General features: G+C 47.2%; 1 protein-coding gene and 1 pseudogene across 2 annotated transcripts; one reads left to right on the top strand and one right to left on the bottom strand.

Moving 5' to 3' along the window:
- The first annotated feature begins 18,088 nt into the window (after positions 1–18,088).
- LOC120972923 (U5 spliceosomal RNA) lies at positions 18,089–18,199 on the top strand (annotated as a pseudogene).
- Positions 18,200–18,673: 474 nt separating this feature from the next.
- Positions 18,674–21,345, bottom strand: LOC109737635 (uncharacterized). Of its 2 annotated transcripts, none has more exons than XM_040390961.2 (4): positions 21,139–21,345; positions 20,958–21,051; positions 20,235–20,444; positions 18,674–19,607 (listed from the first exon to the last, which is right to left on the bottom strand). In XM_040390961.2, exons 1-4 carry the CDS (start codon positions 21,232–21,234, stop codon positions 18,943–18,945), a joined length of 1,065 nt encoding a protein of 354 aa, XP_040246895.1. In that variant the 5' UTR covers positions 21,235–21,345; the 3' UTR covers positions 18,674–18,942. The 2 variants fall into 2 exon arrangements, with proteins under 2 accessions (XP_040246895.1, XP_020152349.1); XM_020296760.3 differs by having other exon boundaries at positions 18,674–19,646; positions 21,139–21,344.
- Positions 21,346–23,138: the final 1,793 nt, after the last annotated feature.

Raw genomic sequence — 23,138 nt, 5'->3', positions numbered from 1 at the left:
CAACAAGTATTTTGTACGCAGATATTCATTCCAATGGAGAAGCATGACCACTATGTACTATATGTGCTGGACAAATACAAACACAAAATTCACATTATTGATCCTCGAGAAATGACTCCATAGGAATTTGAGAAAGAAAAGATAGACATGGATAAATTGGATCTAAAAGAAGCATCTCGAGTTCTTCAGGAAAATGAAGATGCTAAAAAAGAAAGAGAAAGACAGTTTCAGGAATATCATGTTCATAAGTCGGCAATCGTAAGCATTTATACATAACAATTTTTTCAGTTTTACTAGTTGCAATATTAAAGCAATTACTTACAAAATGCAATATTCCCAGGTACCTAGGTTTAAAGAAGTCTTCAACACTATCGTGGTTTTGTCACGGCAGATGTCCTAGAGAAAGGACTTAGTCGTGGAGCCATCGCTACGGATTAACTTAAAGGGGTTAAAGCGGACAAGGGACGCAAGAGAGTTTTATACTAGTTCGGCCCCTTATGATGAAGGTAAAAGCCTACGTCTAGTTGTGATGGAATTGCTGGGGTTTCGATGACCAGGGAGCGAATACGCTTTGCCTGAGTCTCGAGTTGTTGTCTGTTGTCCTTGAACCGCCGCCGGGTCGTCCCCTTATATACATGGGTTGACGCCCGTCGGTTTACAGAATCCCGAGGCCGGCTCATAATCGTGTCCGGCTCGGTCTCTGCTACTTCTATCTTACAACACAAGTTTACATATCAATGCCGGTTTATGTCTACAGGCCTTAAACCGGCTTTGGGCCCTGGGCCTTCATAAAGTGTCACCGTCTGTCTTCATGGACTTCAGATACATATGAACTACTTACGGGGTTAACCCGGCCTCTCCTGGCCGGTTTACGCCCAGTGGTAATATCCCCAACATTAGGCCCCAGATTGATTTGCACTGGTTCATGTCAATCCTCAATGCTTAAGAAAATTTCTTCTTCAACATCTTCACATGATCTTGTAAACCGCCATGACATCATCTTCTAGGATCCTGGTAAACCGCCGTGACGTTACCTGTTATTTAAAACTGTGTATAATCCACCTTCATTACTGAGCCTCCGACAATCGAGGCGACAGCTCCGCCTCATATCCAAAATTTAGGCTCCTCGATTTTCATGCCTGACGCTTATCTTTCTACCCTTATAAATAGGGCCAGGGGGTCTTTCCATTTTTCCCCCTCGTGCCTCTTCGCGTCGTCGTCTTCCTCGCACCGACCGACCCTCAAGCTCTGCCGCCGCCGTCGTCCTTCGCCTCTGCTTCGACAAAGGCCGCTGCATCAACCTGATCGTATCAGAGAAAAGCGATGATCCTCCGTTGCTTCCTCCTGCACCAGTAAGTCCCTCTTCTTCTCACCCTAGATCCGCCATTAGGGTTCGGTGTTCTTCATAGCTTGAAGTTGTTCTTCCTTCAGTAGCACCAACGGCCGGTTAGATCTGACTATTTTCAGCACCTTTTGTAGTTTAGAATCCTTTCTTCTTGTTAAGGCACCTGCTTGATATCCAACTCATCTGAACTTACTGAACTTTTTAAGCGGTTGATATTAGACTAGAATATATTTTGTTTTTCCAATGCGCGGTAGATCTGAAATTACCATGGCAAGATGTGAAACTTGTTTCTTCCTTCGCTTATACACTGTTAATACCAGATGGGGCGGTTTAACTTCATATACAAAATGATGACCCAGTAGATACCATTAGTCCCCTGTTGAACCGCCAATGCATTCATCATTGTACTGTTTCCATTGGCAGACTCCGGATTACGAATAACCAATTCCGGTTTAACAATATGCTTACATCCTTATACCGCTGTATAGTTGTCCATTGTAAATCTTAAACCGGCAATAATCATGTTTCAGATCTTTCATTGCCATGGCCAAGCAAGTCTACGAATGCAATTGGGCTCCTTCTCGAGTAACCGAAGAACAGTTAAACAATCTTGTTAAAACAGGCGCTTTAGCCAAGAAAGATGTCATCCACTGGAGGGTCCCTGGCCCGGAAAATCCTCCTACACCCAAGGACGGAGAGGTAGTCGTGTTTGCTAACCATCTGAGTCGAGGTTTTAGCCCTCCCAGTTCGAAATTTTTCCGAGATGTACTAGCCAATTTTCAGCTGCGCCCTCAAGACATCGGTCCCAATTCTGTGACCAACATCTGCCACTTCCAAGTCTTCTGTGAGGTTTATCTGCAAGAGGAACCTACAGTCAAACTGTTTAGGGATTTCTTTCACTTAAACCGTCGCACCGAGTTCTCGGATGGACCCAATACGGAACTGGGCGGAATGGCGGTTCAGAAAAGGAAAGAAGTCACCTTCCCTCATCCCAAACTCCACAGTCACCCCAAAGAGTGGAACCAGACTTGGTTTTATTGCATGGATACATCTCCACCTGATGAAAACCCCCTGCCGGGTTACCGCCCTGAACGCCTGAGCAACACACATCCTTTTCCTCAGAGGTTGACTGCAAGAGAAAGGGCCAACTATGCTCCTCAATTATCAAAGCTTAGAGCCTTCATGGCAAACGGTTTGACAGGAGCTGATCTTGCTCGTTGTTGGATAAGCTGGAGTATTCTGCCCTTAAGCCGGCGCTCCGGTTTGATGTGTGAGTATACGGGGAGTTTGAAGGATGCTCAGCGGCACATTGACATTCAGCTCACAGATGCAGAAGTCACTGAGGCTGTAAAAAAGATACTGAACGAACCGGAGGCTGTCTGTGCCCAAACCGGACTACTCCCTTTCTGCACCTTCAACAAACCACCAGCTGTAAGAATCATATAATCTTTTTATCTAAAGTTGCTTTTGTCCAAATATTCTATGAAAGTGTGATTATTTTCTGACAGGGTGATGATCCGTTCTGGAACAAGAAACCATCACAAGACAAACCGGCGAAGCCGCAAGACAAACCGGTCAAGCCAGTTCTTCCAAAGACCAAGGTTGTTAAAAAACCTGCCAAGAAAAGGACCACTGCATCCTCCGATCTACCAGCTGATGACGATGTGGGTAATCCGGAACCAGAGGTAGAACTTGACTCTCTTGGTTCATTTTTTGTACACCTCATTGACAATGATTATTATCAGGACGACGCTGAAGGCAGTCATGCTGATGATGTAGAGGTAATCATTCTTTCCTCCGATTCAGATCCTCTGCCGACATCGAAAATCCGTCGAGCAAACCGGAAAGTAAAATTTTCTCACCCCCTTGCTTACTTGGACCCAAACTTTCTTTTGAAGACACAGCAGCACGAGGCTCACCGCACAACCCGGCACAGCGGCCAGGTAGTTACCTCCGCCGGTTTACCGAACAGTCCGGTTCGGAAACGCCGATCAGAGGTCTCTTATCCCATTGATACTTCATGCCCCAAAGCAGGTTGTTTCCGCCAGCCTCTTAACCCGTCTAATTCAAATTATTAGGGAACTTCTCACTCATCTTCTGGCGAGTCGTCGGCCACAAAACTTCCACCCCTCAAAACGGTTCTTAGGTGAGCTATACACTTGTTGTTATCCTTGATGTTGCTATTTTGATATACTGTACTGATCCTCATGTTTATTTTTCTCAGCACCAAGCCCAGACCCAGCAAGAAAGCTCGGTTGAATAAACCGGCTGATGAAGACATGGCTGTTGAACCGGAGAAAACTCCAGATCCTGAAGAGACCAACATTGATGCCATACTGAATGACCCACCGCCTCAAGATCATGACTTCATTGCTGAGCAGGCAGAAGTTGACACCACAAGCCATGCTGACCAGCCAACCAGCCCTGTCCGAACTGATAATAAACCGGCAAGTCCAGTTAAAAATACCGACAAACCGCCAACCCCAGTAACGGCTGCTGATGACAAAGATGATGACATTATGATTACTGGCACTGGCCATACCGCTCCGGGCAATCCTGTCGCTTTGTCAAAACATACTGCCAAAGATGAGCTCTCTGCAATTGGCAAAGGCAAATGGAACGCCGATTTGTCAAATTATGCCCATTTGAATGCTCAAGACCTTCACTCTGGCTTCCTGAACCGTCTGTACACCAGCCGTGACTATGAAGCCGGTTTGGTAAATATGATGAAGGAGCGATATGAGGTAACTTCATAAGTGTTTCTCTCTTATATTTAATTGCAGCTTATCAACTCCAGTAGCCCCCAAGTGACGGTTTAAGATACCAATTTAAACCGGGACTTAGTAACAATTTCATGTTTGCACCAATGCATCTTAACTTCACTGATGTAGCCCCCAAGGGCCGGTTTAACTTTATAAAGATGAACCGGGACTTTGTAGAAGAATTCCCATATCAGCATTTTATGAGCAAATACACATTAGCCCCCAAGTGCCAAGCTTAATACTTGTATTGTGCTTGGGACTTGTAAAAATTTCTGATAAAGAGCAAATATGCATTAGCCCCCAAGTACTAAGGGCATAACTTGTTATGTGCTTGGTACTTCAAATATGTACTGTCAACTCATTATATATCTATCTCTTTATAGGCTGAACTGAGCAAGAAGGAAAGCCAAACCGTTGATCTGCAAGAGAACCTCAAGTCCCAACAAGCTGAAACTTCCAAAGCAAAAGATGAGCTGACGAGCGCTTTAGCCGCTATGGAAAAGCTAAAGGAGAGCTTCGCCAAGGAGCGGGCGGATTGGAACACAGAGAAATCCGCTTTGCGGAAAAGAGCTGAAGACGCAAAAGCAGCTCTCAAACCGGTGGTAGACGAGCTGACTGGCGTAAAGCGGCAGATACATGCTATGACCGCTGTTGTGTTTGGTAAGCATCCTTGCTTTATACTTTCAACATATCTTCCCATGTGTTGCTGGTTTACTGACATTTATAATGATGCAGGAACTCATATTAGCCATCTGGGCTCTGACGTACAGAAGAAATTGAAAGCGGCCTATACTCTGATAGAGCAGCTGTATACCGGTGCGCAGCGAATCATCTGCACCGCTTCACATAATAAACCTCCTCCAACATTGATCAAGGACACCTTAGAAAGGCTATCCATGCTACCTGCCCGGGTTGAAGAACTAAAGAAAGCTGCAGCAAGGGCCGGAGCTCTGACCGCTCTAACCCGGGCAAAGGCGTGGGTGCCTGATCTTGATCCGGTGGACGTGGCTAAAGGCTTCCCAAGCTTAAAAGAAGACGGATCAGAATTTGGCCAGGAGGATCTCCGCGCCATAAACTGGGAAGTACGTCCACTGGCTTGTCAATTGGCTGAAGAAGTTGATCTCTCATACTATCAGGCAAGTTATGATGACAAGAACAGACGGGTTGCTGCACCAATTCCGGAAGCGCAAAATCTGATCCCTCCAATCCGTAAGCACACTTATGCCCCTGATATTGAACCGTCCACCCTTATAAGCGACGAAGCTGTGTTCCAAGCTTTAACTGGGATCGGCTGGGCAACTGTTGACTTCCAGCCGCTGGTAGAGACGAAGAAGATGAATCAGTGCAAGATGATCCGCAGCCGTCAGGTCAAGCTGATAAGCAATCATAATCCGGGGGCCGGTTTAGACTTCCACGTGCTGCAATGCTTATTGAGAAATAATTATCCCTTTGGGCACTGAAACGCCTTGTAATAGGCTAGTCAAAACACTTGGTCTATTATGCCTTCGTGCATATTTATCTGCAACTGATGCGTGCTAATCCGCCATGCTTAAGATATGATGTTCATAATCCAGAGCTATTTATTCAAGTTGTTCCTTCAGATAAAAAGCTTAAAGCGCCCTGGCGGTTTACCACCGGGCGGGTCATGATACCCAAATATATATATGACCAAGGTTTATAACCAAGGTTGTAAAAGATAACCAAATATGGAAATATATGATACCTGTGACCTTTAGGCATAATGTTGGCTAACCAACTTTGTAGTGAGGGTCATAACCCTAATCTGGAGTATAAATAACTCCTGTTATATGATATTGGTTGACAATAACACTGTTCCGGGTTATGATAAACACCGGTTTATTCTATACTAGTGACTTTGAGTCAAAACCAGACTGGGCTGATAGTCTCCGGATTATAATTTGATCATGTACTGACAACTTGTAGTTGACAGCCTAACCGGGTTGATAAACACCGGTTTGAAAACATCACAAATCTTATCAAAAGAGAGAAAAACTTAGCAAAAGGCAAATAAAACCGTTGTAGTCGAGGCTTTTCACGGGCTGCCAGGCCCCAAATTCGAGGCTTTTCATGGGCTGCCAGGCCACTGAGTTAAACCATTTTTGCAAAGCCTTTTAAGATGGTCCTCAATCCTTAACCAATCATCGTTTTAACTTGACAAGTTCAGGGTCTTCATTTTAGAGTAACTTGTCAAAGTTCGAAGGGTCATACCAGGTTTACCTGGGCGGAGTGACTTACTTAAATAGGCAGGTTAACCCGGGGTTTTAGGTGTATACACCAGGCTTCCAAGCCATGGCTTGATAGCCTGTTACAAGTGTAGATTCTTAGTTCATTTCAACAGCAAAGAATCGCCAAGCAACATTGTGAGCTATGCTGAGTGGGTGCCTATGTTTGAGCTGTTGTTTCACAACACTCTCTTTGGCCCCGGATTGATGTGGCTTTGAGCCGATCAAGAGGTGTGACTGTGGTTTGGATACGACCAAGCCCCCAAGTGATGCTGTGGCATTGCGCCGATCAAAAGGTGTAGCTATGGTTCGGATACGACCAAGCCCCCAAATGATGTAATATAAAGCTTTGAAAAGCTGAATCAAGGGGTAAACCGGACGCCGCTTTATAAACAGAAGCTCCATGTAACCACACATGATGTAAGAAAATCAACAGATACCCCGCTTTAGCTGAGGTTCCAGTTTATTATATTGATCATAATATACACATTGTCATAATATGTACATAAGCAGAGCCTATGGCTCAAGTATAGTAAGGCCGAAGATGAGCAATATTCCACGGCCGGTTGGTCTCCTCCTCCGATTTACGTGAGTCCTTGCGCTCTCGAACATCGATTAGATAGTATGACCCATTGTGTAGATTCTTGCTGACCTCAAAGGGTCCTTCCCAAGGGGGGGATAACTTGTGCATGTCCGTCTGATCCTGGATGAGTCGAAGCACCAAATCGCCTTCTTGAAAGGTTCTGGTTCTAACCCGGCGGCTATGATAACGACGCAGTCTTGCTGATAAATTGCCGAACGGGCTGCCGCCATGTCACGCTCCTCATCTAACAGGTCAAGAGATTCCTGCCGTGCTTTCTCGTTGTCAGCTTCAACATATGTCGCTACACGAGGTGAGTCATGACGGATCTCACTAGGAAGAACCACTTCCGCTCCATAAACATGAAGAACAGTGTGTATCATGTCGATCTGTTGGGTGTGGTATTAATGCTCCATAACACAGAAGGTAACTCCTCAACCCAACAACCCGGCGTCCGTTGCAAAGAACCATAAGCCGGGGTTTGATGCCTCTCAAGATCTCTTGATTGGCCCTCTCCGCTTGACCATTAGACTGGGGGTGAGCCACTGATGACACGTCAAGCCGGATGTGCTCACGTTGACAGAACTCCTTCATGGCACCCTTTGACAGATTGGTACCATTGTCTGTTATAATGCTGTGTGGAAAGCCAAACCGGAAGATCACCTTTTTGATGAATTGAACCGCCATAGCTGCATCACACTTACTAACTGGCTCTGCCTCCACCCACTTCGTGAACTTATCAACCGCCACCAAAAGGTGGGTCTTCTTGTCCTTGGATCTCTTGAAAGGCCCAACCATATCCAGGCCCCAAGTTGCAAACGGCCAGGTGATTGGAATCATCATCAATTCTTGAGCCGGTACATGAGTGCGCCTTGAGAATTTCTGACAGCCATCACATCTTTTGACCAAGTCCTCGGCATCAGCATGAGCTGTCAACCAATAGAAACCGTGACGAAATGCCTTGGCCACCAAAGATTTTGAACCGGCGTGGTGACCACAATCTCCTTCGTGGATCTCACGCAAAATTTCACGGCCTTCCTCGGGAGACACACAGCGTTGAAACGCCCCTGTCACACTGCAATGATGTAACTCTCCATTGATAATAGTCATGGACTTGGACCGCCGGATTATCTGCCTGGCCAAAGTTTCATCCTCTGGTAACTCGCCCCGGTTCATATACGCCAGATATGGAACCGTCCAATCCGGGATAACATGAAGATCCACCACCAACTGAGCCTCTGGATCAGGAACAGCCAAATCCTCTTCACCAGGGAGCTTGACGGACGGATTATGCAAAACATCCAGGAAGACATTAGGTGGAACCGGTTTAAGTTGGGAACCCAGGCGGCTTAAAGCGTCCGCCGCTTCATTCTTCCGCCGGTCCACATGATCCACCTGATAACCTTTAAATTGACCTGCAACAATATCCACCTCACGACGATATGCTGCCATTAGTGGGTCCTTGGAATCCCAAGTGCCGAACACTTGTTGAGCCACCAGATCCGAGTCACCGAAGCACTTAACTCGGCTTAGGTTCATCTCCTTAGCCATCCGAAGACCATGGAGTAAAGCCTCATATTCAGCTGCATTGTTAGTGCAAGGGAACATTAAACGGAGAACATAACAAAACTTATCACCTCGTGGGGAAGTTAATACGACTCCAGCCCCCGAGCCCTCCAATTGCCTGGACCCATCAAAATGAATAGTCCAATAAGTATGATCCGGCTTCTCCTCTGGCGCTTGTAATTCTGTCCAATCATTGATGAAATCCACAAGTGCCTGAGATTTGATCGCCATTCGGGGTATGTATTTCAACCCGTGAGGCCCGAGCTCTATAGCCCACTTAGCAATCTGGCCAGTTGCTTCCCTGTTCTAGATTATATCTCCCAACGGAGCAGAGCTGACCACCGTGATGGGATGACCTTGGAAATACTGCTTAAGCTTCCGGCTTGCCATAAAAACCCCATACACCAACTTTTGCCAATGCGGGTATCTCTGCTTGGACTCAATAAGTACCTCACTGATATAGTAGACCGGCCATTGAACCGGATATTACTTTCCGGCCTCCTTGCGCTCCACCACAATAGCCACACTAACAGCCCGGGCGTTAGCTGCCACATATAGCAACAATGGCTCTTTGTCAACCGGAGCAGCGAGAACCGGCGGATTAGCCAGCTGCTGCTTTAAGTCCTCAAATGCTTCATTAGCGGCGTCACTCCAGACGAAGTTATCCATTTTCTTCAGCATCTGATACAAAGGAATGGCCTTCTCGCCAAGGCGACTGATAAACTGGCTCAACGCGGCAATCCGTCCTGCCAGTCGTTGTACATCATTGATACATTTCGGTTTGGCCAAGGAGGTGATGCCCTTGATATTTTCCGGATTAGCTTCAATACCCCGGTTAGACACCAAAAAACCCAAGAGCTTGCCTACAGGTACACCAAAGACGCACTTGGCCGGATTAAGCATCATTTTGTAAAGCCGCAGGTTATCGAAGGTTTCCTTCAAGTCATCAATCAATGTCTCCTTCTTCCTTGATTTCACCACAATATCATCCACATAAGCGTGAACATTGCGGTCGACCTGTTTATGAAGACAATTCTGCACACACCGTTGATAAGTCGCCTGGGCACTCTTGAGCCCAAAGGGCATGGACACATAGCAGAAGGCTCCAAAGGGAGTTATGAAGGTTGTCTTCTCCTGGTCCTTAACTGCCATTTTGATCTGATGATAACCAGAATATGCATCCAAAGGGCATGGACATATGGTCCTCAAACGCTCGCAACCCGCCGTAGCATCAATAATTTGATCAATACGAGGGAGGGCAAAAGGATCTGCTGGACAAGCTTTGTTAAGGTCTGTGTAGTCCACACACAGACGCCAAGTGCCATTCTTTTTAAGGACCAGCACCGGATTAGCCAACCACTCAGGATGGAATACTTCAACGATAAATCCAGCCGCCAAGAGCCTGGCCACTTCTTCTCCAATAGCTTTGCATCTTTCTTCATTGAACCGGCGGAGAAACTGCTTGACCGGTTTATACTTGGGATCAACATTGAGAGTGTGCTCAGCGAGTTCTCTCGGTACACCTGGCATGTCAGAAGGCTTCCATGCAAAGATGTCCCGATTCTCACGGATGAACTCGATGAGCACGCTTTCCTATTTTGGATCCAAGTTAGCGCTGATGCTAAACTGCTTGGACAAATCGCCAGGCACGAAGTCAACAAGCTTAGTCTCATCAGCCGATTTAAACTTCAGGGCCGGATCATGCTCTGTAGTTGGTTTCTTCAACAAAGTCATATCTGCCGGATCAACATTGTCCTTGTAAAACTTCAACTCTTCTGTCGCACAAACCGACTCAGCATAAGCCGCATCACCTTCTTCACACTCCAGAGCAATCTTGCGGCTCCCATGCACGGTTATAGTTCCCTTGTGACCCGGCATCTTGAGCTGCAGATAGACATAACAAGGTCGTGCCATAAACTTACCATAAGCTGGCCGTCCAAATAGGGCATTATACGGGCTTCTGATTTTCACTACTTCAAAGGTCAAGGTTTCTGATCTCGAGTCATGCTCATCTCCAAAAGTCACCTCCAGAGCTATCTTACCAACAGGATATGCCGACTTACCAGGCACCACACCATGGAACACCGTATTGGACGGTTTAAGATTTTTATCTGTTAACCCCATGCGACGGAAAGTTTCATAATAAAGGATATTGATACTACTCCCTCCATCCATGAGTACCTTAGTGAACTTATAACCTCCCACCTGAGGTGCCACCACCAGAGCAAGATGACCCGGATTGTCAACCCGGGGTGGATGATCTTCTCTACTCCACACAATCGGCTGCTCGGACCAGCGCAAATAACGGGGTACCGCCGGTTCAACGGCATTCACCGCCCTTTTATGAAGCTTCCGATCGCGCTTGTCCAAGATAGTGGTGAAGACATGATACTGTCCGCTATTCAACTGCTTCGGGTTGCTCTGGTAACCCGACTGCTGCTGCTGCTGATTGCCCTGATGATTATAGCCACCTTGGTTACCCTGATTATTTTGATTGTTATGTCCACCCTGATTGTCGTGGAAGCCTGAACCGGAATTTCCTCCACCATAACCCGGCCCATGAGACCCGGGGCCCGAACCGCCTCCCTGTTCATGATCATACCGAAAAGAATCAGAATTTTTGAACTCTTGCATGATGTAACAATCTTTCCAGAGGTGCGTGGACGGGATCTCCTTCGTCCCATGCTTCGGACAGGGCTGGTTCAACAGATAAGACAAACGGTCCAGATTAGGACTTGGCCCTCCACCGCGCTGGGGCGGTTTACCCTTACGCCGCTGGCCCTTGTCATGTGTATTAGTATTAGCCACAAAGTCTAAACCGTGGTCCGCCTTACGCTTGCCGCCGTTTCCATGACCCGTCGGGTTGTGGTGCTGCCCCTTGGCGTTGCCGCTCTTTTTTCCCTTCCCTGTCTTATCATCGTTAGACTCGGGATCCTTGGTACTATCAGAGTCGGCATACTTCACCAGTGCAGCCATGAGGGTTCCCATGTCATTACAATGACGTTTGAGCTGTCCCAACTTCAACTTCAGGGGTTCAAACCGGCAATTGCCCTCTAATGTTAAAACTGTGGTGTCAGCGTTGATGCGGTCCGATGAATGCAAAATCTCCGAGACCCGGCGCAGCCAATGGGTTGTTGACTCTCCTTCCTCCTGGACACAGGCAGCTAAGTCCACAATTGACATGGGCTGCTTGCATGTATCCTTGAAATTTTGAATAAACCGGGCTCTCAACTCGGCCCATGACCTGATAGAATTAGCCAGTAAGCTCTTTAGCCAAGTGCGGGCCGTCCCTTCTAGCATCATGGTGAAGTATTTCGCACATGCTGCATCATCCACATCCAGCATCTCCATGGCTATCTCATAGCTTTCGACCCATGTTTCAGGGGATAAATCCTTGGGCAGGCGCACATTGCGCAACGCCGGGACAAGACACGACACTCCCAAAGAACTAGAGGTAACTTCTGGTTCCACCGATGTGGTTGGATGAACCGGAGTAAGCTGACGGGCTTCATGCTGTGCCGCTAACTCGGCCTTCTGCGTGCCCGAGCCCGGTCCACCACCTCCTGAGCATCACCAGCACCACCCGCCGGGTTATTGCCACGGGGCGGATCACGGTTCCGCGCATTGCTTGACACTGTCGGTTCATCCATACGCCTGCTGTAACTCCGGCTTGGATGGGGAGTGGAATGAATCCGATCGCGACTATATGAATAAGCCTCCTGTTGAACCAAGGCTGTCTGAAGAAGCTCCTTAACCCGACGCGTCTCGACCGCCGCTGGAGAATCGCCTTCGATCGGGATGGCTGCCAGCCGTGAAGCGGCAGCGACAATGTTGTCCATCGGGTTAGAGTAATGACCCGGTGGCGTGGGGACATGCGGTGTTACATTGTTGTTCTGACGAGGCGAATCCACCAAACGTGGCTGAACCGGCGCCCCTGCTCCAGGTGCCTCCGCACGGTTTACCACCGGTGGATTACTGGTCCCTGCTCTTGGGGTGTTAAAGAGATTTCTAGCGTCATAAACCGGCGGCAGGCGAGATCGGTGCCTCCTCTTCAGGACTTCGTTCGACGCACTCTGATCCAGCATAACCCGGTAAGCTTGTGCATCCAAAGCGGCCCGCTCCGCGGCCATCCTGGTATCCTCAGCTGCTAAGTCGGCTTTGGCTTGGGTGATCTGATCTTTCACTTTCGCGATTTCCGCATTGTGTGCATCCTGATCCGCCGGGTTAACCTCCGCCATCAGCGTTGCCAGCGCGTCAAACAAATCAGATAGAACCTGAGCTAGCGGTCGCACAGGGCCTCCTGCCCCGGCCGCTGTTGCCGCTGCCGATCCGGAAATCATCGCTGCTGCGGTCAAAGAGTGGAGCGCCGGTTGTGTACCGGCCATGAAGATCACAACCCGGTTTGGCAGACCAAAGGGGTCCGAAATACTGTCGCCATCGGTACAGCCCCCAATCCGGCCATCTTGTAACTGGTATAACGACTCGGTCTCTCCGGTCGATGACTCGTCGCCGGAATAAACGACGGTCTCACCACCAGATTCCGATTTATCCTCAGATTCCCCTCCATGGATAACTCCCACGAAGGCACGCTTCATGATAGGCTTGACCCGGGCAGATCTCGCACGCTGAGCCGTTCCGACGAGGTCGGTGCAGATGTCCAGCTCAGGGCCTGGTTCGCCGATCTTGCCAATGAAAACGTGTATGCCACCAAAGGGGACCCGGTACCCGTACTCAATTGAGCCAGCCTCGGGGCCCCAGCCTGCATCGTCGATGTAGAGCTTGCCGCGACGACTCTTGGTCATCCGGCCCACAGCGTAACCCTTGAGTCCTTCGAAGTTGCCCTCCAAGAACTTGAAACCATCGTGCGATAGCCCCATGGTGGGCGCCAACTGTCGTGGTTTTGTCACGGCAGATGTCCTAGAGAAAGGACTTAGTTGTGGAGCCATCACTATGGGTTAACTTAAAGGGGTTAATGCGGACAAGGGACGCAAGAGAGTTTTATACTAGTTCGGCCCCTTATGATGAAGGTAAAAGCCTACGTCTAGTTGTGATGGAATTGCTGGGGTTTCGATGACCAGGGAGCGAATACGCTTTGCCTGAGTCTCGAGTTGTTGTCTGTTGTCCTTGAACCGCCGCCGGGTCGTCCCCTTATATACATGGGTTGACGCCCGTCGGTTTACAGAATCCCGAGGCCGGCTCATAATCGTGTCCGGCTCGGTCTCTGCTACTTCTATCTTACAACACAAGTTTACATATCAATGCCGGTTTATGTCTACAGGCCTTAAACCGGCTTTGGGCCCTGGGCCTTCATAAAGCGTCACCGTCTGTCTTCATGGACTTCAGATACATATGAACTACTTATGGGGTTAACCCGGCCTCTCCTGGCCGGTTTACGCCCAGTGGTAATATCCCCAACAAACACCATACTTGAACAAACAATGAATCCAAACAAAACAAGATGGCAGATTCATACCGTGCAAGATGTTCCAGTGGTAGAAAAGGGAGAATCAACATTTGCTGTTTTAAAGCTTGCATTCATCTACAATGGTGAAAAGTTTGTCGAAGACCTGGAAGATTTGACAGTAAGTTTATATATATTTACTTATAAACAACTTATATGCACAAACTCTAATAATATACTTCTCTTCTCGGCAAAATTTCACAAGATGAGGTCGAAGACTGGAGGGCAGAGGCAATGTACATTCTCTTAAGTAGTGAGATGAATCAGGTCAAAGCTAATGAAATGGGTGACGAGATTAGCAAGATCTTCAGCAAAAATGAAGACTAAAACTTTTGATTTAGCCCGCGAGGCTAATTCTATCTAGACGTGAGAAAACAGTTTATCAACAACTCACATAGAGTAATGTAGTAAGAAATTGCGTGTTCATATTGAAAAGAGAACTATTTCGACAACAGTGCCTCTTACATCATCAGAGAGTGCCAGTAAACTATAAACAACAATGGCTCTTTTTATTAGTACGACAGCAGTGACTCCCAGAACGAACCCTTACGCGTGACTCTGGAGACCACCCTCCCGTGCCTCCAAAGGCGACATGGCCTTGTGCCACCAAAGCCTGGGTCACCATGCCTCCGGGCAATATCCACACACACACATACCCTTACACGTGACTCTAGAGACCACCCTCCCGTGCCTCCAGAGGTGACATGGCCTTGTGCCACCAAAGCCTGGGTCACCATGCATCCGGGCAATATCCACACACACAAATACCAAGAACGCCTCAACCGTGGCTAGCTCCTACGCACACGTGACTTCACATGCTTCAAACCCGTGCCTCTGGAGGCAACATACCAATGACTTCACGTGACTTCACATGCTTCAAACCCGTGCCTCCGGAGGCAACATACCAATGCCTTCGTAGTATGCACACATGTGAATGCACGCACAAACCTATATATCCACAACAAAAGCCTAGCTCTTAAGCAGACATGACTGCACATGCTTCAAACCCGTGCCTTTCGAAACAAAGCAACTTGCCTTTTGCACGACCTGCTATATAAAAATTAAACAAGCAGGTTCCCTCGTGCCAGAGGCGCCGTGTCACACCACTAGGTACAACGCGCCGCACGAACCAGCACGCCGCACGACCAACACACACTTCGACCTATGCCCGCCCTTCAAGATGTTTATGAAAATTAAACGAGCCGAAGGAGAGCCGGAGGTTCCCTCGCGCCGGAGGCGCCGTGTCACACCACGAGGTACAACGCGCCGCACAAACCAGCACGCCGCATGACCAACACACACTTCGACCTATGCCCGCCCTTCAAGATGTTTATGAAAATTAAACGAGCCGAAGGCGAGCTGGAGGTTCCCTCGCGCCGGAGGCGCCGTGTCACACCATGAGGTACAACGCGCTGCACGAACCAGCACGCCGCACGAATAACACACACTTCGACCTATGCCCCCCCCTTCAAGATGTTTATGAAAATTAAACGAGCCGAAGGTGAGCCGGAGGTTCCCTCGCGCCGGAGGTGCCGTGTCACACCACGAGGTACAACGCGCCGCACGAACCAGCACGCCGCACGACCAACACACACTTCGACCTATGCCCGCCCTTCAAGATGTTTATGAAAATTAAACGAGCCGAAGGCGAGCCGGAGGTTCCCTCGTGCCGGAGGCGCCGTGTCACACCACGAGGTACAACGCGCCGCACGAACCAGCACGCCGCACGACCAACACACACTTCGACCTATGCCCCCCTTCAAGATGTTTATGAAAATTAAACGAGCCGAAGGCGAGCCGGAGGTTCCCTCGCGCCGGAGGCGCCGTGTCACACCAGGAGGTACAACGCGCCGCAAGAACCAGCACGCCGCACGACCAACACACACTTCGACTTATGCTCCCCCTTTAAGATGTTTATGAAAATTAAACGAGCCGAAGGCGAGCCGGAGGTTCCCTCGCGCCGGAGGCGCCGTGTCACATCACGAGGTACAACGCGCCGCACGAACCAGCACGCCGTACGACCAACACACACTTCGACCTATGCCCGCCCTTCAAGATGTTTATGGAAATTAAACGAGCCGGAGGTTCCCTCGCGCCGGAGGCGCCGTGTCACACCACGAGGTACAACGCGTCGCACGAACCAGCACGCCGCACGACCAACACACACTTCGACCTATGTCCCCCCTTCAAGATGTTTATGAAAATTAAACGAGCCGAAGGCGAGCCGGAGGTTCCCTCGCGCTGGAGGCGCCGTGTCACACCTGGAGGTACAACGCGCCGCAGGAACCAGCACGCCGCACGACCAACACACACTTCGACCTATGCCCGCCCGTCAAGATGTTTATGAAAATTAAACGAGCCGGAGGTTCCCTCGCGCCGGAGGCGCCGTGTCACACCACGAGGTACAACGCGCCGCACGAACCAGCACGCCGCACGACCAACATACACTTCGACCTATGCCCCCCCTTCAAGATGTTTATGAAAATTAAACGAGCCGAAGGCGAGCCGGAGGTTCCCTCGCGCCGGAGGCGCTGTGTCACACCACGAGGCGCGTCGCACAAATCAGCACGTCGCACGACCAACACACACTTCGACCTATGCCCCCCTTCAAGATGTTTATGAAAATTAAACGAGCCGAAGGCGAGCCGGAGGTTCCCTCGCGCCGGAGGCGCCGTGTCACACCACGAGGTACAACGCACCGCACGAACTAGCACGCCACACGACCAACACACACTTCGACCTATGCCCGCCCTTCAATATGTTTATGAAAATTAAACGAGCCGAAGGCGAGCCGGAGGCGAGCCGGAGGCGCTTTTCTTTAATTTAGTAAAGTTATACACCCGTGCCTCTCCTAGTGTTCAGCTGTGCCTATAAAGAAGTCACACGATTGAACGATTCTGAAGACTGCCTTTTTACATTAAAAAGTTACTTTTTTTCTTTACTTGAAAGGTCACATTTGATAGTGTTGGTAGTCCCCGCCCGTAACTACCCCATAAATCTCCATTACCCGGAAATATAATGGGAACAAAAAGGGAAACGAGAAAGGGAAACAGGGAACCAACCGCGCGAACTGGTATTTTCTTTGTGTTTTCGCGCGGAAAGGGAAAACGGAAAATTCTGGTAGTTCGAGGGTCAAACTGTAAAACGCACGAAACCACAAACCGGAAAGGGAAAACCGGGAACCAACCGCGCCAACTGGTTTTTCCTCGCGGGAGCGCTCCGCGCGCGACACTTGTCACACGCGGAGTGCTCCCGAAGCGCTCGTTAACTAGTTGCTCCCGAAAACGACTAGTTTGTGGGCTTTGTACGTGGGCCTTTTTTCCTTTCTTCCAGTATTCACGGAAGGATAGGGGGGTCGAGAACGTTGTGCGTGCAAATCCTATCGCTAATTAACCACTGATACGTGATATTCGCTCGATCGTTGGGGGAGGGGGACCTGGCCCTGCTTGTCCCCCTGGCTCCGCCACTGAGTATAGGACTATGGACATAGAATGAGGGAAAGTAAGCCATGTATACACCTCATACGGAGAGAAAATATTAATAATTAAAACAAAAGTCAAAAAAGTTTAGAAGTTTTTTTAGAACAAACTTGACTTTCTTTTGCACTAGTATATAAATTTTCGCACATAAAAACTGAGTGTTGACTTCAAGGAAAAAAAACAAATTTTGGCCGAATTTTTTGTTTTTTTCTGAAAGAAGTCAATGTGGGTTTTTCTTTTTGTTATTATTTTTACTAGTACAATGAAAGGTCAAGTTTATTTCAAAAATATTTTCAATTTTTTTTTTGACTTTTTATCTAATTACTATTTTTTTCATATAGGGTGTATATACACCAATGGACCTAGTGAAGAAGCAAACCAAGCTAGATTATGGGCTTGATAGCGTGGTGGTGAAACTGTGGCCCGAACTTCCACAGATGCATTTGGAGTGGACTGTTGGGGCAAGGCCGGACATGTTGTAACAGCAGCAGGACGAGAGATGTAAGCAGGCAGCTGGCGACGGATATTATGATTAGTACCATACCGCTTAGCTGCTAAGGATGGGCTGGAGGGGAGATATACAAGAAGGAATGCAGCCGCACTGTGAAAGAGCACGGAGCTGCGTGGTGAGCACAAAGCGAACTATTCTTTCGCCTGCGTGGTGAGCACAAAGCGAACTATTCTTTCGCCTTTTACTAAAGAATACCGTGTGCGCGCCACAAATAGCAACATATGCTAATTTTTTGAGGGTGCCATCATTCCAGGAAGGGCCCCAAAAATCCAAACTGAAATTTGAACTAAAATTGAAGGGCCCAAACAAATCCAAACTGAAATTTGAACTAAAATTGAAGGGCCCAAACAAATCCAAACTGAAATTTGAACTAAAAATGTGCTTCACTTTATCTTGTTATTTGGAATTGTTCAAAACATCTGACAGTAGTGCTCATATTGTGGTAATAAACTTGAACAGCAAAAGAAATTGGGAACTTTCTCAAGCTCTACAACCTACATCTTGAAATACAGCGAAGCAGGGTGCAACACCAATATGCAACTAGCACAAATCCTGTGCACATCAAAACTACTGACTATGCTGCCTCTACACACCAAAAATGGCTAGAGACTGGAAGACAGATTTCAGCATTGCTATGAACTAGAAAGACATATCATAATGATGTGAAGTCTGACAAGTTCAGACATTTCGACAATCAGGGCAGGATTCACCGGGTAACTACCAGAGTTCATCTAGAACCAACCTTAGATATTACAGCACCCAAAAATTATGTAGCACCAACCTTGTATATATTACAACTAGTCATACTGCCTTTAACACAACAGGAATTCCAACACCACACTAAGCACTAAGCATTCTCTTGTTCACCGGAAAGAACTATGCACTCGTCGTTTGGTTCAACAACACAAGCTTCATAACTCCAACTAGAGAAGACACATCAGAACACTGCTACAAACTAGAGGGTATATCATAAAAGAAGTCTTCTACTTCCACAATCAGGATGGGCTGATGGTAAGATTTTTCATTTCGTCCACGACATCCTCACCTATCTCTTCCTCAAGAGCTTTCAACGACTTCTCAAATCCACTGAAGGCTGCATAGGCATTCTTGGGCGAGCCACCGAGGCCCGCTATTTCCTGGCACATCCCTGTGATGCCAACGTACAGTCTTTTTATGGCTGACTTCATTTCAGACAGGTCTTGTGCATACACGGAGGCCCCAAGCTCGTTAACCTGGTCAGCAACGTCCCTGCAGTGGCTCAGCAAATTCTCCATGGACTCCACCTTGTCCTCAGCAGCACCGCTTTGGTTGCCAGAGCTCTTGAGCAAACTAGTGACGAAACGGATTGTTTCTTTCACCGCGTCAAGCGAATCTGCTGTAACAGCGATAATCAACTTGGCAACGGCTATCTCCTCCTCAGTGAAGCCTTCATCTTCCTCAAGATCAGAGAATGATTCATCCTTATCTGAAAAGCTCATGGCGACATCTCCGTTGGAAGATTTTTCAGCTTTGGTATCATCACCAAGCGGGAGTTCTTTCATCTCGCGCAGGATATCCTTCAGACATACACATATCAGCGTCATAGCTCGCCCTATGGCGATACAGTTGGTTGCAGGCACCTTCTTAAGAGCAAGACAAGCTTCCCATACAGTTCCTGTCACTGGAGGTATGATTGTTTTCCGGTCAGGACTGCCAGATTCTGCATGTCACAAACAAGCGTATCTAGCCCTGATTCTGACCACTTAAAACATGAAGAAAATAATGTGGATTAAAAGCATGGTCCAAATCTTTATTAGCACTAAGCAGAATCAAAATCATGCACAATACCTCAGAACTGTATGAACACACTAGCAACCTTCCCTTTTTTCGTTTAAGGCGACAACTGATGCATTGCTATTCCACATGTCATTTACTAATTAGTACAGTACCACTTGCCCATTCATGAACCAGAATCGCAACAAAACAGACAATCAATACCACCAGATATTTAAGTTACTATTTTCCACTTTAGCTATCTGAAGATTAGATCAGCAAGTTTAGTCATGTTAGTTATTCATGACCCAAAAATTGGGCCACCTTCTCAAGATGTATGGCAGCATCTTGATATAAGCTAAATCAGGATGTCACACACCAGATATGTAAGTTAGTATTTTCCACTTTAGCTATATGAAGATTAGATCAGCAAGTTTGGTCATGTTAGTTACCCATCACCCAAGTTGCTTCACCTTCTATAGATAAATGGCAGCACCTTGAGATAAGCTACATAAGGATGTTGGATATCACATACCATAGGCAGAAACAGCTAGCTTGAACAACGAGAAGCTGGCATCCACCACGCCCTTTGCAGAACTAGTGATATACTTGTGAAGAGTAGGACCAGCACCGACCGTGCTTCCATGGCAAGCCAAAAGGAAACCCTGCAGGACGTTGAAATACGCAGCAATGTTCTCCTTAAGCGTTTCCACACCAGGCAAGTCTCCGCTCCAGACCATCCCAGCTACATCGAAAACAGGCATATAACAACAATAAGTGAACACAGCCAGAGATAAATCACCGGCAAGAAAACAATATCACACAACCATATGGACAGCATGAATTGCAGCAGTGAGCACTAGACATAAACAATACTACTCCCTCCGTTCCAAAATAGATGACCCAACTTTGTACTAAGTTAGTACAAAGTTGGGTCATTCCAAAATAGATGACCCAACTTTGTACTAAGTTAGTACAAAGTTGGGTCATCTATTTTGGAACGGAGGGAGTATAATTAACTTTACTCTTCTGCATACAGCGGCCAAATCATATGTACTGCAGCTAATGGCTTCTTGGGCAAGTACAAATTACAAAATTCAGATAAAAGTAAAACACCTAATATTTCCTAAATTTGTGATCCTATCGGGCATGTCAACCAACTGAAACGAATCGACCCTAACAGCTCTGACTGCACGCGATGATTGTCAGCCCAGCGCACAAAATTAATCTAGGGAATTTAGTCCGGTTTCAGACTCACCGACGGTGGCCTGCCTGGAAACCACATCGCCGAGCGCGACGACCTCTGACCACTCCGTCCGCTCCAGTCCACCGGGAGCCGCCTCCGACATCATCTGCGAGAGGGGGAGAGCAAGTCAAACGAGGGAACTCCGAGCAGGATTAGGGCCGCGCGGCGAACCGGGGATTCACCGGGTACCTACCTGGAGGGTGTCCGTGATGGTCTGGAGGTGCGGCTGCAGGAAGCGGGACATCTCGCCGCCGCCTGCCGCGGCCTTTTTGCCTCCTTTCTTCGACATGGCGGCGGCGCGGCGCCTGGGTTAGGAGGACGGCGAGGAGGACGAGGAGAGGGGCGGCGGTCGGAGGCCCAGGGTTTATTCTGTGAAGGCTTTTGGGCCGCCTGATGTTAGTCGTTGCGATGTGCGCTTTAAGATTCGTGCTCCTTCTCGCAATATCTATTTTCTTTTAGAGGTAATATATTGCCAGTAGTGCTTAAACTTGCAGTCGATGTTCATTTTAGTGCCTGGACTTGAAAAATACTTCAAACTGCTTCTAGAACTTGGCACAAACGTGTAAATACAATGATAAGCGCATCCTTACAGGTATAATGCGCTGATGTGGCACCGTATTTTTAATCAGCATGCGCACGTAACATGAAACCCACTTAGGGCATGGCCAACGCCCCACACTGGACAGCTGCCCCGCAGGTCCACGTCGGAGGCGAGCTGCCGTGGAGGAGAGAGGAGAAAAAAATGTTAGCTTGCAGAGCTCAGGTGCAGCTTGCAGAGGAGGTAGCAGCTTGAGGGAGAGAGAGTGTGGTCCATGGACAAATGTGGTAGTGCATGCGCTGCTCTTGGGAGAGAGGGAGAGTGCGTGGAAGAAGAAAAGGTAAAGTCCATGTGCTATGGGGAGAAAAAGATGGGAAGTAAGAAGAGGCTAGCTCACGTCACAAGGCTATCGGTTAGATTGAATGAAAACTGAATGGTAGTCTCATTTTTGTTGTGATGATGTGGAGGTCATGGGGCAGCACTAGGTGATGCCACCATTGTTCATGCCCTTACAACATATGGCTTGCTTTATAAAAGTCTCTATGTTCAGTAGGCCCATCTGTCAGCACAAAGGGAAAATAAATGATAAAAAAATTATGGCCTATCAGATTTGAACTCGCGACGTTATGCTTGCAATCAGACTGGCGATTTGGTTTCTCATATGCACCGACGATAACGACGGGACCTCCTATTTACCGCATTCTGCGGCAAACAGACGCCTCTTTGCAGAGAGCGCGCACAACTGGGCCGGCCCATTGGAGTAAAACTATTAGTGATTGGTTGGGCGCAAAAAATGCGAAATAGAAAGAATGTGCAACCTCGAATTCGATCTCCAGACCTTCTGTTGCGGTCGATACCGCGCTAGCCAGCCGAACTGTATACACAGATGTGGAAATGAGTAGCACCAAGTCTAAAGAACAAACTGCAGCAGCATAAATCTCAATATTTTAAGAAACACAAACAATTTATCAAATTCCAATTTCTTTTCAAAATGCGAACAATGTTTTGAAAACACGAACACTCTTTGAAAATTTGGAACACCTTTTTGGAATTATGAAGATATGGTGAAAAATGAGAAGAAAAAAACTTTAAATTCCGAAAAATTTAAAACATGAATAAAATTTGAAACTCCGAACTTCTTTGAAAACATGAACAAATTTAGAAATTCCGAACAACTTTTGGAAACACGATTTTTTTGAAAGTCTCAACATTTTAGAAACATGAATAAATTTTGAAATTCCGAACTTTTTTTGAAAGTGTTAACTATTTTTTTAAACATGAATAAAATTTAAAACACCTTTTTTATTCAAAACACAAACAAATTTACAAATCCCGAACAATTTTTAGAAAAACGAAAAAAATTGAAACACTAAACTTTCTTGAAAACACGAACAATTTTTGCAAACATGAACAAAATTTTGGAACTCCAAATATTTTTTGAAAACATGAACAAATTTCGAAATTAAGAACTTTTTTGGAAATTGTGAACAAATTTAGAAAATGTGATATTTTGCGGAACTTTTGAACAGTTTTGAAATTACAAATATTTTAAAAATATTTGTATTGTGAACATTTTTAGAATTGTGAACAGAATTTGAAACTATGAACATTTTTTAAAAATCTGATTTTTTTTAAAGAAGAATATTTCTTGATAT

The sequence above is a fragment of the Aegilops tauschii genome, chromosome 1 (assembly GCF_002575655.3).
Source record: "Aegilops tauschii subsp. strangulata cultivar AL8/78 chromosome 1, Aet v6.0, whole genome shotgun sequence".
Lineage (NCBI taxonomy): Eukaryota > Viridiplantae > Streptophyta > Magnoliopsida > Poales > Poaceae > Aegilops > Aegilops tauschii.
The sequence above is the reverse complement of the archived record's forward strand: the minus strand, read 5'-3'. Positions and strand labels throughout refer to the sequence as shown.